This window comes from Muntiacus reevesi, chromosome 5, assembly GCF_963930625.1.
Source record: "Muntiacus reevesi chromosome 5, mMunRee1.1, whole genome shotgun sequence".
Lineage (NCBI taxonomy): Eukaryota > Metazoa > Chordata > Mammalia > Artiodactyla > Cervidae > Muntiacus > Muntiacus reevesi.
In genome coordinates, this window is record NC_089253.1 from 77,180,330 (window position 1) to 77,200,010 (window position 19,681).

The following is a 19,681-nucleotide window of genomic DNA, read 5'->3' on the forward strand; positions in this document are numbered from 1 at the left end:
TATAGGGAAAGGAAAAGATTGGGAGGGGAGCGATAGATATCTTCAAAAGGAGTTCAGTCAACTGACTTTTTTTTTTTTAAAACAAGGGCACAGTACCCCCTCTTAAATTTGCTTTTAACTGGCTTTAAAATTACTTAAGTTAGCATTATCAACAACTTCATATATATTATTTATATGTGGAATGCAGATTACTTATCCTTCACTGAAGGAATTACAGAAAACATACTTCAGTATTATAGACATTATTACCGTAATTTAGAAAAGGAAGATAATTCATGAAATTATAGCTTTCAGAATTAGAAACACTAAAGAATGTTTTGTGTACTAATGAAATACTGAGAAAGCCAGTGTTTTGTCTGTAATGTTAGGTTACAGCCTGAAACAAACTTTAACCTTACATTAACACGTAAACCACTGATAGCAAATTTTCTCTTTTCTTTCTAGGATGTTCATCAGTATTATAGTAGAAATCACCAAATACTTAATTATCAAGTATCGTACCAAATTAATTTCTGTGAATCAATAGGAAACAGAAGGAAAGCTAAGTGTAAACTAAAATACAGACTATTAGGTACAGACATTGAAAATTTGACTCATGAGATGAAAAGGGAAAATAGAACTCCATAGTGTAACTACAGTATGATTTTCTTTAAGTAATTTCAGTCCTTGTTAAATCCAGCCATCCAATTAGTGTGAAAGCTTTGTGTGAAGTCCATTATAATGTAGTCCTTTTAAAGGTTAGACCTTTTCAGGTTTTACTGCATAAAAAGGACTTTAAAAAAAAACATAAACAGTAAATTTTTATGGAATGATTTATTTTTTAGTCTTCTTTGGAGAAGAGGCTATATATACTTTTACAGTAGCTGGTTTAGAGTTTTAAAGTAAGAAGCATCTAGGTTTGAATTTTAATGGCTTAATGACTGTGTGACTTGAATAACTCAGCTAAATTTTCTAAGCCTCAGAGTGTTTCATCTTTAAACGGGTGTAACTATATATAGTCCAGTATCAAAGGGTTATAGTGCATTAATTAGCATAATGTCTGGAATATGGTAAACTCTAGGTAAACATCAATTGTTGTTCCAACTGCATGTTGTAATTTACATCTAAAGATTTCATAATGTTACTCAGATTCAAAGTATCAAATGCAGATTTGTGCTTCTGTATTGAAAATGTTAATATCTGTATAACTGGTAACCTGCTTTAACTTCAGAATTTGTTTCTTGTGTATTTAATTGTGTTTTCTCACTTTGTTTGAGGAAAACAAATGATACATTCTGCTTTCTAGGTAACAGCTATTGAACCTATAATTAACCATGGAGGAGCCAGTGCAAGCACTCAGCATTTACACCCAAGTCTGCGATGGCTTTTTGGTGTGGCAGCTGTGGTAACTGATGTTGGACAGATCCTTCTTATTGATCTATGTTTGGATGACTTGTCATGCAGTCAGAATGAAGTAGAGGCATCAGGTAATTAATTAGTCATTCTTGGCTTAAAACCCAAAATTGAGCACCTGAATATTCTGATGCATTGGGTTGGTTTTTTTTTTTTTAAGTAATCAAAAAAAAAAGAGTCAAAAACTTATTTATGTGTCTTTTTAAAAATTGTTTGCTTGTATTGTTTCATTGTTTTGGGCGCAGTGGATTTTTTTGCATGAGTTACTATGTTTTATTAATTAAGTGTTTATAGGCTAAAGTAGTTCTTGAAAGAGAGAGGGACATGTTTCCAGATATACAACTGAATAACATCATTCAAATTATTAAGTAAATACCAGAAGAAGGGCTGAAAGGTATAAAATCTTGATCCTTATCAGACAATATAAAATTATCCAACTATGTAGGATCTAGCATACTGTTTATGTTCCTGTGGTAAGCCTAAGATAGAAATAAAGTAATTTGATAGAAAACAACAGTAATTTAAAAGTCTTCCCACACAAAATAGCATCTTGAGATAGAACTAGAGCTTAATTAATTAATAAGTAAAGAGAGGGCGGTGACTCAGTGGTAGAGGATCCGCCTGCCAGTGCTAGAGACCGGGCTTCTATCTCTGACCCCACAAGATCCCACCTGCTGAGGAGCAGCTAAGCTCACGTGCCACAGCTACTGAGCCTGCGCTCTGGAGCCTGGGGGCCGCAGCTGCTGATCCCAAGTGCTGCAGCACCTGAAGCCTTCTGGGCCTGGAACCTGTGCTCCGCGGCAGGAGAGGCTGCCCACACTGAGAAGCCAGCACGTCCAGCCAGAGTGGCCAGTGCTCACCGCTAGGAAAAAGCCCACCCAGCAGCGAAGGTGCAGCACAGCCAAAGCTGAATAAATAAATAAAAATTTTTATAGAATATAGAGAGACAGTTTCCCCTTTTAGTACTGCTGTGCTTCGTCGCTCAGTCATGTCCGACTCTTGGAACCCCCTGGACTGTAGCCCGCCAGGCTCCTCTGTCCTTGGAATTCTCCAGGCAAGAAGACTGGAGTGGGTTGCTATTCCTACTCCAGGAGATCTTTCCAACCCAGGAATCGAACCCGGATCTTCTGCATTGCAGGCAGACTCTTAACTGATTGAGCTAGAGGGAAGCCCTTTTTTTTCCCCCCAGTACTATGGGTGTATTTATAAATCTACTCTTCAGTAGTAGTTTGTTTTTGTGATTTATGTTACTCTTGATTGGTTTATGTAGGAAGAGCTAACCTAAAAACTTTAAAAATGTGTGTATTATTATAAAGTTTTAGGAAAGGATTATTTAACCTTGAGGACCTTCTTGATTTTTAAAATAGTCCTGTAATATTAGTGCAGATCTTTTTATTTTTGGATCAGCTAAGAAATAGATACAAATAATCAATATTTTGTCCCAATATATAAGAATAAGTATAACTATTAAGAACTGTTGGTATGTAATAAAACTGATTAAAACTACAATATTTTGGTAAAAATTATGTTTGACAAGAAATTGAAGAACCAGGTTATCTGATCAAAATTTAGATCTGCAAAATATTATGTGGAAGAGTTTGATTTGGTAGAAATAATAGCCCCAAAGGCACTTAAGGGAAAAAAGTTGTCATAGTGATAGAAACTACACCTTGAGATTTGATATGTATTGAGGTCTGATTGATCTTAATAAAATTTTAGGTACAGTTTAAATGAAAAGAATCGATTAATAAGAATGGCAGTAACTAAAAATGAATTTGTGGGCTATTAGAAATGATTTAGCTACTCTTTGTAAAAAATTGATGAAAGAATTAAATAGTCTTAATGGAGTTTTGCTCCAGAGTGTGTTTGGTGCATGGTATCATTACAGTTGTAAGACTAATTAAAATACCTGTATTCATAATTAAAACTCATCAGATCGAAATAGTAGAGTTGAAAACACGTTTTATTTCAGTAGTCAGTAGTTCTTTTCCACACAAGAATAATTTTATAGTGAAATTTTATAATTTTAATTTTATAGTGAATTTTTTCTCAATTTTGAGAATTAAGAAGCTGGTGAATTTTATAGCATACAAAAAGTTGAGTTTTGGGGTTTAAGCAAAATGTATATTTTTGTTTACATAAATAATTTATGATTACAATTATTTAGACTTCACTAAAACACACACAACATAGAAAATGAAGTTCCTAACATTTATCATACCATAAGTACTGTTAACAGTGTTTCTTATACATTCCAAACTTAACAGTGTTTCTTATACATTCTTTACACACATCACTACATAAAGAGTCTGCTTTATTTCCTTGAATAACTTTACAGTATTCCATTGAATGGATTAGTTATTTTGGCAAAGTTTAATCACTTGCTATTTTCTGAGGAGAAAAATCAGAAGTAGAATGGATTGAGGGGGTACTCATACAACTATAATGTGATAGGATTTTTTCCTCTTCGTTAACAGCATTGAGGGAATATACCCTTGCACAAAAGTTATAGCAATAAATGAGCCTGAATTTTTTTTTTATGTAAACATTTGGGACATTCTCAAGTAGAATAATAAAAGAATTCCCACAAACCTGTTACCTAAATTCAAGTTAGATCGTATGGTAAATTCAAAATTTACCATATGTGCATCTGTTCTGTTTCCCTTTCCTCCCTTCTTTCTTTTAGTCTATTAATTTAAAGCAAATAATGATTATTTTACTACTAATCATGATGCCATTTACCACTGTTAAAAGCATTAATGATTACTTGGTATAGTGTTAATTACTAGTGCATAATGTAATTGCTATGATTTTCTCTGAAGCATCTTTTTGTATTTGAATTGTTTGAACCAGGATCCAAACACATTACATTTGACAGTTTGCATCTCATGTCTGTTTAAATGTAGAGCAGTTCTCCCTCTATCCTCTCCTTATTCATTTATTTATTTTTAGTTCCACTGTGTTGCTGAAGATATTATTTTGGAATGATCTATGTATCTTCACATGGTGTCCTTTACATTTTATATTTTCTGTAAATGTAAGTTAGCTCAGATTAGATTCAGATGTAACATTTGACAGGTATCTTTCAGAAGTGCTGGCTGTTTCATGATGTTTCCCATCAGGAGGCACATGGTGTCTTGTTTTGTGTTTAGTGATCAGTGGGTTTAGGTGGTGACAGCGTGATCCATCAGCCTTTGTACCAGTGGTTCTCAACTGGGGGTGACTTTTTTGCCCTCTAGATTTTTGGTCATATTTAAAGATAATTTTGGCTGTTAATACTGGAGAGAGAAGGTGCTAGTGGTGTCTAGTAGGCAGAGGCCAAAGATGCTATTAACATCCTATAAAGCACAACAGAGAATTATCTGACCCAAAATGTTAATAGGGCCAAGGTTGAAAAATCATACTTGAAATTAGTTGTTTCTCCATTGACATTGTTGCCTAGATCTCTTATTTTAATAGGGCTGCAAAAATGATTTTAAAGTTCTGTTAATCTAAAAGAAGAAATTTTTTTATTAGGCATATTTGTTTATCTTGAAATACAATTTGTACAGAAAAGGCAGAATAAATGCATATGCTACTGTTTATTTAAGTACTGATTTTCTGAGTGAGAAGCTGGTACTCAGCTACTTTCAGTGGTTCAGTAGGTCTCTTAAAAGTAAAGAAGGTAGAAACTCATGGGGTTTTACATAATACTTAATATGCTTTATTCATTTATTTTCACTATTTTTTATTGTTGTTCTTAAAAGTGTCCTGTTTTTGCTAATGAAGTCACCTTCATGGAATCTGACACATCACCTTAGAGTTTGATAGCTTCCTAGATTTCTGGCACAAGATATACCAGGCTCATCTTAAATACTTTCTGTTTCTGACTTGGAACCAGCCATTCTCTGAGGGGAATATTTAGGTTGTTACTCCTAAATTTGAGTAAAGAAACCATCAGCTTTATTTATGATTGTTAAGGAAATTAATTCTTATTTGCTTGTTTGTTTTCGGCTGTGCTGGGTCTTTGTTGCTGGGCGCAGGCTTTCTCTAGTTGCAGAGGCAGGGGCTGTTCTCTAGTTGCGATGCACAGGCTTCTCAGCAGTGGCTTCTCTTGTTGCTGAGCATGGGCTGACTCTAGGGCTCTCAGGCTTCAGTAACTGGTCCCCAGGCTCTAGAGCACAGGCTCAGTAGTTGTGGCGCGTGGGCTTAGTTAGTTACCCCACAGCGTGAGGGAATCTTCCCAGATCAGGGATTGAACCCGTTTCTCTCTCCTGCATTGGAACGTGGATTCTTACCACTGAGCCACCAGGGAAACCCCAAGAAAATTAATTCTGTTAAAATGGGTAACGTTTGATATGTACTGTGAGATTTTAAAGATATTACACAATTAAATGTGTTTTGAAAATTATAACATTTAAAATAAAGGTGGCTAGTTCATATAGTCAGTATGCTTTGTTATCACTAATTTTGTTTTAATTGACCCCAGTAGTTTTCAGCTGCTGATTGAATAATGGGTGACATACTTGGTTTTATGCTGTTTATAATTTGTTAATCTTACTTGTCCTATTTATTTTTTAGACCTTGAAGTTGTAACTGGTATCCCAGCTGAAGTACCGCACATCAGAGAAAATGTGATGCGAGAGGGACGCCATCTGTGTTTTCAGTTAGTCAGCCCATCAGGAACAGGCGTTTCAACCCTTAGTTACATAAACCGGACAAATCAGCTTGCTGTAGGTTTTTCTGATGGCTATCTAGCACTTTGGAACATGAAAAGCATGAAAAGAGAGTAAGGACAACTTTTTAATTATTTGATTTATTAGTAATTTCTTTCTGAATATACTCAATTACTAATATTTAAAGATTGGCATAAACAGGAAAAGATGGGGTAGACTAAGGGTTGAATGACGCATAAGTTTCCATTGGATGAAATAATGACTTAGTATAAAAAGGAGTGACTTAGCACATCAATTTAAGTTGAGTCAATGTATTTAAAAGGAATTTTGATGAATTTTCTACTAGTCCAGTGGTTTGGACTCTACACTTTAACTGTTGAGGCACGGATTCAATCCCTGATCAGGGAACCAAGATCCTGCAAGCCGCATGGCACAGCAAAAAAAAAAAAAAAAAACAACTCAAAATCTGGCATTTTAGTCATTGTGGAGTTCAGTTTGCTAGTAAACTATGACTCTACTAAGATATCTGGTATGAATTATTTCAGAAGTACTTTTCTGCATAACCATAGTAATAGGAGTTCTCAGTTGACAGAAAAAAACACTTTTCAAGAAAATGGCAAAATACTGTGTTTAAAATTTTTATGCTGTCAAAAACTTCCCCCAAATATAATTGTATTGATACTTTTAAATTAAATCTTTATTAAAATTGCTGAGGAATCCATTTTATTAATTTACCTTAATTTATTGAATTACCTCCGTTTATTGAGGGAGGTAAGGCACTATAGGTTTTAAATCATATCTCTATTGAATTAAATAGACACACTATTTGTCCTTTAAGTTGTCAATTTAATATTTCTTCTTTTTTCTTCCAAATAATATCAGAATATTTTCTTGAGTAACTTGTCTTTCAAATGAGCCAACAAAACAGTCACCTTTCCACACTTTCTGCTCAGTTTGTCTCACCAGCAGATTGGTGCCTGCTTGGCAGTGCTTGTTTGGTTATAAATGTTTGCCAAGTTTGAAGGGAAGGAGAAAGAGAGAGATGGAAAATAACAATGTATATATACCAGGTCTATTTTTTTTTTTTTTTTTAAGTAAACATTGACTGTCCTTGCACTTCCTCACGCTCAATTTTTCTGCACAGCACCAGTGATGAAGTGACAGTTGTTGCCTAGTAGCTCCCTATGGGAATTCCATCTTCACTGTCTTTGTTTATACCCTTTTATCAGGCTCTTGTCTTTGAATTGCTCACAGAGGAATGCCTGGAGAACCTGTCTTCTAGAGGATTTTCTTGAGCACTGTCTTCTCTTCACTAATTATGCTTTTTCGAGGGATTTGGGAGAACTCTTCAGATTCTAACTCATTCTGTTGTAGTAATGGGAAACTGAAGCAGCTGAAGTGGAGTGTTGTGGCGGTATTTCATCTCTTTCTAGAGTACCTGCTTATTGGGGAACAGTATGTAGTGGCATACATTTATATGACTGGGAGGACTAGTTCGTGCTTTAGTGATTCTAACCCTTCCCAGTTCTACCTGGGAAATGGGGTGCCATGCTCATTTTCTTGATGTCTTGTACCCTGTGTGTTTTTGAAGATAAGATGATTGTAAGAGCAGTAGTTGTTCTAACCCAAATTCGTACACATGAGGCATCTTCTTCCTTTTTCATGAAATTGTAACTTAGAAGTATGAAGTGTACTGATTTTTGTGCCTGTTATAGATACTACACACAGTTGGAAGGTGGAAGAGTTCCTGTATATGCTGTCACTTTTCAAGAACCTGAAAATGATCCTCGTAATTGCTGTTACCTCTGGGCTGTTCAGTCTACACAAGATAGGTAAATGTGATATATATGGTTTTTAATAATATTTGTCAAGAATGGCATGGCAGTTAATTTCTTTTGCAAAACTTTATGCTATATTGCCTCTTTTTAATGAGAGCCACATAATTCAGTGAATTAGTAAGTGGCAGTTGAAATGACTTTAAAAGGTAAATAATTGTTCCTATATGTTTGAGTAAGTCTGAGGTATCAGTAAGAAGAAATTGCGCTTCCTTGACTTGTTTGGATGTAATATATATTTCAGAGAGTAAGCTGATAACACATGAGTAGGCAACTTCTCATTCCTCAGACAGTTGTTATGGCCTTCTGTGTTCTCCCATAAGAACATTTTTCCTCTTTTATAATCTCATTCCTTTTTTTTCTTTATTGTATATGCCTCTTGTTTTTATGTATCCCTACTTTGTTCTCTAGTTCTATTGTACTTGTCGTTTGCAGTATATTCCTGAGGTTAATTTGGTTAGTTTTTCCTTCTCTTTCATAAACTTTAGTTTTATCTCAGTGTAGCTTTTGAGAAATCTTTCCTTTCAGTTTAATTTCCAGCTGGTTAAGCTCATTCATTTCCAGTGCTGGAACAGTGTAGGTATTGATTTTCTCTTATTTTTCTTTGATGTTTAGTGCTTTGTTTGGTGTTATCATACGTTCTCTTCCCAAGGCTGTTCTACTTTAAATTCTAGATACCTGAATTGTGGTCAACTTAGGTTTTTGTGTTAGCTTCCCTCACTTTGAGGTTTTGTCTTGAGCTTTAGTACATCAGTGAAGGAAGAATTAATTGATTTGTCACTTCTGTCAATCCTGGAGGAAAATCAAAATAAAAATATAGAGACAGCTATTGGAATAGTCCTCATTAGGTCCATATTTCCATCCAAGTGTGATGTGGGCTGGCAGCAGCTTGAATAATGTGCCTTGTGAAGACTCCATATGGTGAATAAGAAAGGACATTTATCTCAACAATTTTTGTATCCCATTTATTTTTTCTTCCAATACTGTCTAACTAAAAACACACCTATTGAAGAAAGGGAGAAAGAATGAATTTTGAGTAGAGTTATAGTCTCAGTCATGTAAGGTGTCACCTACAGTACGCAAGCAACATAAGCTTAAGTTAATTAGAATCAATAAAAATTAAATCAGCTATTATTTCAAAGGACTACATTTTATGAAAACAACCAAGTAAAACTAAATTCTTTATAGTAACCTCAGTTTTGTCACATGCACTCAATATTTTGTGCAAATTATTTGAGCAATAAGAGGTGCTTAATGCATTAATATGGTATTTAGTATTTCTCCTCAGCTAATTTCTGTTTCTTTCAGTGAAGGGGATGTTTTGAGTTTACATCTGCTTCAGCTGGCCTTTGGTGACAGGAAGTGTTTGGCGTCAGGACAAATCTTATATGAGGTAAATGGTGATATGGGTTGATATCAACCATATCAGTTTTGTTTATTTGCCTATTTTAAGTCTTTGTTTTAAGATACTGAGATATTACAATGTTTTCTTCTATTCAAGTTAATACTGTATTCATAATATAATGTAAAAAGTATTAGATTTAGGGATCAGGACACTGGTATTTTACCAAGGTGGCAAGCTTAAAATCTTCAGGTGTACTTTTTCTCCAGAATGAGGAGATTAGACAGGACTCAAGCTTACGGCCTAGTTGCTAGCCAGGAGAAAGAACCCTACTTCGTTGCTCTCACACAACAAGCAGCGAGCCACGGGTAGGCCTTATAGTCCGGACGCTTACAGTGGTAAGAGAGAATAATGCGTCCAGCATTTTAAATGACTGTTTCTGGCTAAATTCTTGAGGAAGTAGTGAAGTGCTGCTAATAACCAAATAACCATATTTGGTTAGCTGTCACAATACTTTCTCTAGAACAGGCGTTTTAACCTCGTATTTGAGGGTGTGTGGTTGGGTTTTAGGGAATTCATGAAGCCCTTCAATTTTGTGTGGTATTTTTATGATCACGGTGTCCATGTCGTCCCCGAATCCCCCTCTTCCACTCTCCAGTTCCACATCTGTGGATTCAGTCAATCTTGGATCAGAAATATGGGGGGGGGATTCCAGAAGGTTCCAGAACACAAAACTTAAATTTGCTGTGCCACAGCAACTATTTATATGGCATTCACATTGTATTAGGTATTAATAAGTGATCTGGAAATGATTCAAAGTATATAATAGGATGTGTGTAGGTTATATGCAAGTATTACACCATTTTATGTAAGAGACTTGAGCATCCACAGATCTTGATATTGGAAAAAGGTCCTGGAACCAGTTCTTTGTGGAGAACAAGGGAGAATTATACATTCTTCTAGAGAAAATTTCATAGCTCTTGTTAAATTCTTGCAGGGATCAATGAATAAAAATTTAAGAACTAGAGCAAGAACTTCAGTGAAAACGTAGAAGTAGGTTTGCTGGTTTAGAGAATATATGTATTTGTAATTTCATCGCTTAGGTCCAGTGTATATGCCAACCAGTAATGCATGAAGGTTCCTGTGTTTGATAACAACTTTAGAAGATTTATTGGTAATTATTTTTGAGAAAAAAAATTAGCCTTTTTATTTGTGTTTTATCCCATGTGCAAATTTTAGAGCCTTCTTCAATAATTTGTTCTCTTCAGTCTTTTAACTTTTTTGTTTTCTTTATATTGTGTGGAAATTCTTGAACATTTAATTTTAGAATAACTTTTTCTTAGAATCCTATTAAGATACAGATTGGTGTACATTTTATATTTCAGGGGTTGGAGTACTGTGAAGAAAGATACACACTGGACCTCACAGGTGGCATGTTTCCTTTGAGGGGACAGACTGGTAATACCAAACTTCTGGGATGCCAGAGTATAGAGAAATTTCGATCTCATGGTGACAGGGAGGAAAGCATGAATGAAGGTTGGTTTAAAGCACTTTTATTATATATTATGTGAATGCTTGATTTAAGATTTGTCTTGATTTAAGATATATGACAGGTATTGGTTTCTAGAGTTTGTACTCCTGGCAGTTAAGAAGTTGGAATACTAATTGTGGGATTTATTTAGGACTGTATGAGATCCGAGATATTTCTTGTTCTCCAGATTGTGTTGTGTAGAACTCAAGAATTGAATAGATTAAGGAAATGAGCAACCTCTTTATTTTGACCTGGCTCTCAAAACACACACACACAAAAAGGTTTCTAGTTGTGACTGGTATGAGTAGTCTCTGAATAATGTTTACTTCTGTATTTTTTGAGACATATACAGCAAACATGCTTTTGTTGTCTTGGATTTTTTGTTTCCTCTAGTGTCATCCCTTCTTCCTGGTAAATACCGTGACAGAATGAAAATGGCATAGATTTTAGAATGCAAAATGGATTCAAATCCCAGCTCTGTCACTAGTTGTAACCTTTCACAAATTATTTAACATTTGTGACTAAGCCTTTGTTTACTTATCTGTGAGTGGAATAATATATTTACACCTTCTACAAAGGGTGGTTGTTAAGAATTGAGTGGGATAACATGATAGGTTTATTCAGTTCTGGGAGTGCTTAGTGGGGGCCCTGGTTTAAGCTTGTTCATATTGGGATTTATTCTCATGTATAGCTTATTCATCCCAGAGATTTCCTTTGTCCTGGTCCCCATTTTTCATATCCAACTAAACATATCAAAACAGAATTTATGGAACTCAGTCTCTTACTCCCCACTCATATCTTTTTTATATTTCCTATTATGTCTTGGATTTTTACTTTCCTTTCTCCTTCTATTGGTCTCTCATCTTTGTTCCTATCTTTCCATTCCACATACCATTTGGGTACCTGTCTCTCTCCCCTACCACCACCTGCCTTAGCATATAGCTGGATCAATCCTTCTCAGCTAGAATTCTTCTACAGAATTAAGCCCTAAAGTGCAAAGGCATCCATTTTAAGTATTAATATTCTCTGGGCTTCCCAGGTGACTCAGAGGTAAAGAATCCTCCTGCCAAAACAGGAGATGTGGGTCCAATTCCTGGGTCAGGACGATCCCCTGGAGGAGGAAATGGCAACCCACTCCAGTATTCTTTCCTGGGAAATCCCATGGACATAGGAGCCTGGCCGGCTACAGTCCACCTGGTTGGAAGAGTCAGATATGACTGAGCTTGCACACGTGTGTGTGCACACACACACACATAGTCTCTTGTACTAGCAATGATTTATTTGTGGAAGAACTTTCATTCAAATCATTTTCTATGATTTCTCCTTACAGCATCTTGAAGATGCCAAACTGTTAACTGAAGCCAAGCCAAAGTTACTCTTTTTCTGATGAATACATTTTAATAAGGTCTTGAAATAGAAAAACAGTCAAGACAGAAGTGAATTAATCTCTTGTTACAGAATAAATGATAGAAATGTGTTTTAACAAATCAGATATGAGTTAAACCTCTTAACTTATGGGAAAGTCTTCCTAATTTTATTTGTTGTATTTATTTTGATATTATTTATTCTGTTTTTAAAAATTATCTCTTCTTTTAGCTCTGTCTCCTGACACCAGTGTTGCAGTCTTTACCTGGCAGGTGAATATATATGGACAGGGAAAGCCTTCTGTATATTTGGGGCTTTTCGACATAAATCGTTGGTACCATGCACAAATGCCAGATTCATTAAGGTATGATTTCTCTATCTCTGTCTATATATGTATGTATTTATATTTATAGGAATTTTTGTGTGTAGTAGTTTATTGACTTAATCATTGTATAAAATTTCTTTTAGATCAGGAGAATATCTGCATAATTGCTCTTATTTCGCATTGTGGTCACTGGATGCTGTTGTAAGTAGGACTTCTCCACATTACATCTTGGATATATTAGTACATGAGAGAAGTTTAAGTCGAGGAGTTCCTCCCTCATATCCACCTCCTGAGCAGTTTTTTAACCCAAGTACTTATAATTTTGGTATGTATTTATTTAACATTACTTTTTGAGAAAAATAATATGTAAGAGTATGTATATTTGTGCTGTGTGTAGTGTATTATCTTTCATTTCTCATTATTATTAGTTAACATGTATGGATAAGTTACGACGTTAACTTGATATATGTACACAAGAAATTTAATGATTATATATGTTTTATAGAAAAATGATCAGCATTTGAATTTGCTGTAAAACATTAACTGTTTCATATTAAGTGAAGTTGTGATAAGGTTTGGTGTCTTGTTAGGATTGAAATACATGGACAAATTATTTTAAAATTTATTGTATGTAGTAATACCATGCCTTGCCTAGTAATCTGTTCTTAGGATAAATTTTGTTGTACTAATACCATCCCAAATATAACATGTAAGTGGATTTTTAAAATCTTTTTTTCTTTTTTTTTCTAGATGCCACTTGTTTGTTAAACTCAGGAGTTGTTCATATAACATGTACTGGCTTTCAGAAGGAGGTGAGTAAGAAATAACAATTTGGACAGTGTTTCTTCTTGAGCTGAAGTCAGATCATGGATTTAAACTTTAGTGTTATTTATATAAACTACTCTTTGATCTTAAAAGTTAGCTTCTGCTGGGTATATGAGATAACAGCTAGTAGCATCAATTACTGACGGCAACCTTCTAGGAAGAGGTATTAGGGTATTTATAGCAGCTTTATATGGATGTTAGCTCCTGAACCCCAGGCAAAAGTCAGTCAGTACCTTACTTTAATCCACCCTCTTAATTCTCTTCCTTCTTAAAAAGCTTATGGGTAAATGAAGTAATGCAAAAAAGGTACCCAGCACAGTGACACAGTGACCGGCTCAGGGTGGATGAAGACTCCATGTTGAAAATACTTTTCCAGGAAAACATGAAGTGGCATATCCTTAAAGTGATAATCAGCTAGAAATGGATGAATGTCATATTTATACTTCATATCAGATCTCTTTCGCATTAGACCAGGAAGAATAAACTGCAAGTTTTTTCTTTTGTGTGTATTAAGTTGTTAAGATCTGTTACCAAGTCTGTCAGCTTTATAGAAGATAACAGGGTTACCTTCTATATAAGCAATTTAAAATACCATTATCAGGAGTAGCATCTGTGACTGACAGACACTGGTTACCTCTCTTCCTTGCAAGAAATGCAGAAATGCGGTCTTCCACAGTTTTCAGTCACTGCCTTTTAGTTTTCTTCATGTTGTTAAGTGTAAAGTAGGGTAATGGGCTCATTAGTTATTGATTGGTTGAATTAATTATTGACTGGTATCTTATTAATCAATCTGTTATAGACTTTGACTTTTTTAAAGAAATCAGGACCATCTCTCAATGAAGTCATTCCTGATGGTTATAATCGATGCCTTGTGGCTGGCCTTCTCTCACCAAGACTTATTGACATTCAACCTTCCAGTTTAAGTCAGGTGAGAGATTTTTAACTCTTGTTTCTTTTGGATCATGTCATTAGCTTTCTATCACAACAAAAATCTATTACATAATTTCTTAAAAAGTAAGTTAAGTAATGTAATGCCACCTTTGCATGTCAGTAGCTGTGGTTCTTGGATTTGGCTTAAAATTCATACCTCCAGGATCCCATAGGTATAACTTGACACCAGGTCTGTAGACTAGTGAAAAAAAGCTGACTTAAAACTCAGCATTCAAAAAACAAAGATCATGGCATCTGGTCCCATCACTATGTAGCAAATAGGTAGGGAAACAATGAAAACAGTGAGCCTTTATTTCCTTGGGCTCCAAAATCACTGCAGATGGTGACTGCAGCCATGATTTAAAAGACTCTTGCTCCTTGGAAGAAAAGCTATGACCAGCCTAGACAGCATATTAAAAAGCAAAGACGTTATTTTACTGACAAAGGTCCATCTAGTCAAAGCTATGGTTTTTCCATTAGTCATGTATGGATGTGAGAGTTGGACTATAAAGAAAGCTGAGCACCAAAGAATTGATGCTTTTGAACTGTAGTACTGAAAAAGACTCTTGAGAGTCCCTTGAACTGCAAGGAGATCCAACCAGTCCATCCTAAAGGAAATCAGTCTTGAATATTCATTAGAAGAACTGATGCTGAAGCTGAAGCTTCAATACTTTGGCCACATGATGGGAAGAACTGAGTCATTTGAAAAGACCCTGATGCTGGGAAGAGTTGAAGGTGGCAGGAGAAGGGGACGACAGAGGATGAGATGGTTGGATGGCATCACCGACTCAGCGGACATGAGTTTGTGTAAACACCGGGAGGTGGTGATGGACAGGAAAGCCTGGTGTGCTGAGTCCATGGGGTCACAAAGAGCTGGACACGACTGAGCGAGACTGAACTGAACTATAGGCTAGGACACATCATGGATGCACCAGGCATGTCATGAGTAGAGGTCATAGTTGTTTTAATAAGCCCTTGATGTGATTTCTGATGGTTTGAGAACCACTGCTTTATAAAAACTGCTCTTATGAAAGCCTGTTAGTGAAGATTCCAGGTTTCTGCAAAACACAAGACAGTTATAGGAGTCAGACTTAGTCACTGGAAGCCAGGTTTAATTTCCCAATAGATGCATAAATAAAAATATTATAAAATCCACACAGTTTTTAGAGTCACAATACATTTTACCAGTCAGGAGACATTTTTAAACAGTGTTGTCTAATGACAACTTATAATTCACATTTTAACTTGGTATTTGCTGGAAGTAAACAAACCCCAGGTTGTTTTTCCTTGAGAAAGAGAAAATGTTTTAATAACTCTTTCCCCTCAAATAATGTTTGAATTAAGTTATTTAAATAATTGCAGAATGTAGCGTAATGAATTGTTAGGGAAGGAACCTTTTAAATATCAGATGAATTGTGAATATTGCTACTGAGGATTTACACCTGCAGTTGGAATTTAATACCTAATGTCATGAAAATAAGAGAAATAGTCAATCTATTATCAGGATTTTTTTTTTTCCTTTCTCCCCTCCTCCCTTTTGTACTACTGTACTCAGCAAGTATTGACCATGTTGTCATGTTCAGTCAACCCTCAGTACCCATGAGGGTTTGGTTCCTGGATACCCATAGATACCAAAATTGAAGGATGCTCAATTAACTTATATAGTAAGGCGTGGTATTTGCATATAACCTGTTCACACCTACCTATGTACTTGAAATCATCCCTAAAGCACTTAATACAACATACATGCATGTCAGTAGTTGCTGGCACACATCAAATTCAAGTTTTGTTTTTTTAGAACTTTCTGTAATCTCCGCCCACCCCCAAATGTTTCCTGTCTGTAGTTGATGAGGAACTGACTGGGTATCTAGGTCTGCGCACCCTAGAGCCCATGCTCTGCAACAAGAGAAGCCGCTGCAATGAGAAGCCCAAGCACCACAACTAGAGTAGCTCCCACTCGTGGCAATTAGAGAAAAACCCACGCAGCGACGAAGAACCCCGTAGCCAAATATTAATAAATAAGTTTTTTTAAATAATAAAAAATGAGCTGTAATTCAACCATTCAGCCATGTTAGCCAAATAGCATTTAATATCTTTTTGTGATTATTTTGAATCTGGTGATCCAATCCTTGGTTTCTTTCCACTTGCATAGATAAAACATGAATAATTTCAATTTAGAAAATTGATGTGGAGGCATGCAAATATTGTCATTTTGTTGACTTTTTTCATGTATCTTTTTAAAACCTATCCCTAAAATAGACCAAATTGAGCTGAATTGTTTAGTAATGGCTACGTAGAGGTGAAACAAAAAAGGCGAGGAAGAGATTCCTTCAAAATGTTAGAGTGGTTACCATGGAGGATGGGAGGGGTGAGTGGAAGTTTCTTTTGATTGGGTAGCAGGAGACAGGGCTTCTGGGAAATACTCTCAGTCTAGACTTGGACCAGTTTCTGCAATGTCTAGTTGGTAATTAGTTGTTAGTTGTACGTATGGTATGTGGACTTTCTGATATGTGTACTTTCCTGTATCTCTTCCTGTCATATACAATAAAAAAATGGTAGCATGTATACATATATTTGTTTTCAGGGTTTGTTCTGTTAATTACATATTGATAGGCTTTGCTTTTTCTCTAATTGGGTTGTTTATGGAAATTCTTTATAAAATATGTAGATATTTATCCTGTCATAAATCTTACAGATAGTACCCCTTTTGTTTACTCTTCACTGTTTCATGATATCTCTTACCACATTCAAAATATTTTTATAGTCAAATGCATTTTATAGCTCTAACTCTGGCTTAAAATTTAACATTTAACACCTTAATGTTTCTTTAACTCATTTTCTATGTGTTAAATAAAATAAAGGTTCAGTTGTTTTCTCCCCAGATTATTAGTCTAGCTGTGTTATATCATTTGTGAAACAGGACCCAAAATATTTTTTTCTCATGCTACTGAAATTTTGCCTTTATCTGATATTATATGTCCGTATCAACTGGGTTCTATTTCTGGGCTTTTATCTTATCTCATAAATCTAGTTATCTATTTCTATACCATTTTAATATATTGCTTTGATATTTGGAAATGCAACCTGGTTTTTTAATCTGTAATTTTTGGAAATTCATAGGCACTTACTCTTTTTATTAATTATAAGATGGTTTTATCCAGTATTCCTGTTGGAATTCTTTTGAGAATTTTATTATATTCACATGTTAATTTGGGGGAGAGTTGGCATTTGTATCTTTCCATTTATTTAGAGTTTATTTTTACATCTGTCATAAGAGTTAATGGTTATTTTCTAGTGAGTTTCTATTTTTATCCCTAAATATTTTATAGTATTTTTTATGAGTAGAACATTTTCCCCATATTCATTCAGAAATGGAGTTGATTTTTGTATATTCATTTGATGCTGTTAATACTTGGCTAGATTAAAATCTCTTAGATTTTCAAGGCATGCAGTCATCAGCAAATAAAGACTTTCTGCACCCCTCCCGCCAGTTTATTACTTTATTTGCTCATGCCATTTGGTGGAACCTCTACAAATTATAGAAAAATACTGGTACTACCAGACATCCTTGTTTTGTCCTTGATTTTAATGTAAATTGTTCTATTGAATCTCCATTTAGAATCATGCTGTAGTTTTGGGGTATCTTTATCATATTTTAGCTCTCTTTATTCCTTATCTATTTAACTCATCTGTTTATTCCTGTGATTCCTTTTTAAAAAAATCTTTGTTATAATGAATGAAATTCATAGATCCTTAAAGTGTAAAATAAATTGTAAATAAAGTGTAATAAAACAACTTTGTTGAGATTTAATTCCTATAATTCGGTTCAGTGGATAGAGTTGTGCAAGTGTCACAACATTCAATTTCAGAATATTTTTATCACCTCTCTCCAAACCCCATACCAGTCAATTCCTTTTTCTCCTTTCTTCCAGTCTTTGGTGACCACTAATCTACTCTGTCTTTGTGGATTTATTTGCTGTAGACATATTGTGTGTGTGTCAGTCACTTCAGTTGTTTGTGTGTGCATGTTAGTCGCTCCAGTTGTGTCCGACTCTTTGCAACCCCATGGACTGTAGCCTGCCAGGCTCTTCTGTCCGTGGGATTCTCCAGGCAAGAATATTGGAATGGGTTGCCACTGATGTTTTATATGAATAGAATCAAATAATATATGGCCTTTTGTGACTGACTTCTTTGACTTAGAACAATGTTTTCAAGATTTATCCATGTTACAGCACATATCAGAACTTCATCCCATTTTGTGGCTGTGTAATATTCCACTGTATGATATACCACATTTTATTTATCCATTCTTCAGTTTCAGGGCATTTTGGTTGTTTTCATTTTTTGGCTGTTAGAAATAATGCTTCGTATACAGTTTTTGTGTGGATGTTTGTTTTTCAGTTCTCTTGGGTGTATACCTAAGTGTGAAACTGCTGGGTCATATGATAACTTTATATTTAAGATTTTGAGAAACTACCAAACTGTTTTCCAAAGTGGCTGTCTCATTTTAACATTCCCATTAGCAGTGTATGAAGATTTTCTACACCATCACCAGTGCTTGTTGTTTATTTGTGTATAGCCCTCCTGGGGAATCAAAATGATTTTTAATCCTTTAAAATTTTGTGTTGTGAACTGGAACTTGATACCTCTGTCTTTGATCACATATCCTTTATTTATTTTTTTTTTTAAAACATGGTTTAGGAAGAACAGTTAGAAGCTATATTGTCAGCAGCAATCCAGACAAGTTCTCTGGGACTTTTGACAGGGTGTATCAAAAGATGGATAACAGAAGGTAAGATTATGATTTTTAACAATTAAAAAATACATTGTAGTTTTAAAATTGTCAATCTACTGTTGGGGGGGTGAAGTTAACTTTATTTTGAGATGATTGTGGTTCACATGCAATTGTCTATTTCTATAATTTTGTCATTTCAAAAGTGTTCATAAATGGAATCCGAAAGTATGTAACCTTTTAGGGTTGACTCTTTATCACTCAAAAATTCTCTGGGGATTCAAGTTGTGTGTATTACTCTGTTTACAAACAAACACTTCACACACAGGCATTGTTTTTCTTTTGACCATTTGATCAGAATAAAGTTGAAGGCATCGTGCTTCTTTATTCAAAGTATTTCAATATGTTTCCTTCTAAGAACAAGGATATTCACTTAACACTTTGGAGTTATAAAAATCAGGAAAATTAATATTGATACATGCTGTTATCTAATCTACAGATTCTATTGGAATATCATTAATTGCCCCACTAATGTCCTTTGTAACATTTTTAGGGAGAGGGAGTTCAGAATCCCATCCAGAATATATTTTGTATTGTTTTCATGTTGTTTTACTCGATCATAATATTGTGTAATTCTTCTTAAGCATTTGTCTTTGAAGAAATTGACATTTTTAAAGAATATGGGCCTATTATTTTGCAGCCTGCCTCTCAGGTTGTATTTGTTGATATTTCCTCATGATTAGATTTAG

At 34.9% G+C, this 19,681-nt stretch overlaps 1 protein-coding gene across 4 annotated transcripts in view; it reads left to right on the plus strand.

The window, feature by feature from the left end:
- The window catches only part of AHCTF1 (AT-hook containing transcription factor 1), an 84,089-nt gene that overhangs the window by 19,799 nt on the left and 44,609 nt on the right, over positions 1-19,681 (plus strand). For all 4 annotated transcript variants that reach the window (XM_065935575.1, XM_065935578.1, XM_065935576.1 and 1 more), the window contains exons 4-13: positions 1,286-1,466; positions 5,953-6,160; positions 7,763-7,879; positions 9,191-9,275; positions 10,610-10,760; positions 12,352-12,484; positions 12,589-12,770; positions 13,196-13,257; positions 14,070-14,198; positions 18,902-18,992. In XM_065935575.1, the coding sequence (XP_065791647.1) occupies positions 1,286-1,466; positions 5,953-6,160; positions 7,763-7,879; positions 9,191-9,275; positions 10,610-10,760; positions 12,352-12,484; positions 12,589-12,770; positions 13,196-13,257; positions 14,070-14,198; positions 18,902-18,992 (1,339 nt within the window). The remainder of the gene's footprint in view (positions 1-1,285; positions 1,467-5,952; positions 6,161-7,762; positions 7,880-9,190; positions 9,276-10,609; positions 10,761-12,351; positions 12,485-12,588; positions 12,771-13,195; positions 13,258-14,069; positions 14,199-18,901; positions 18,993-19,681) is intronic.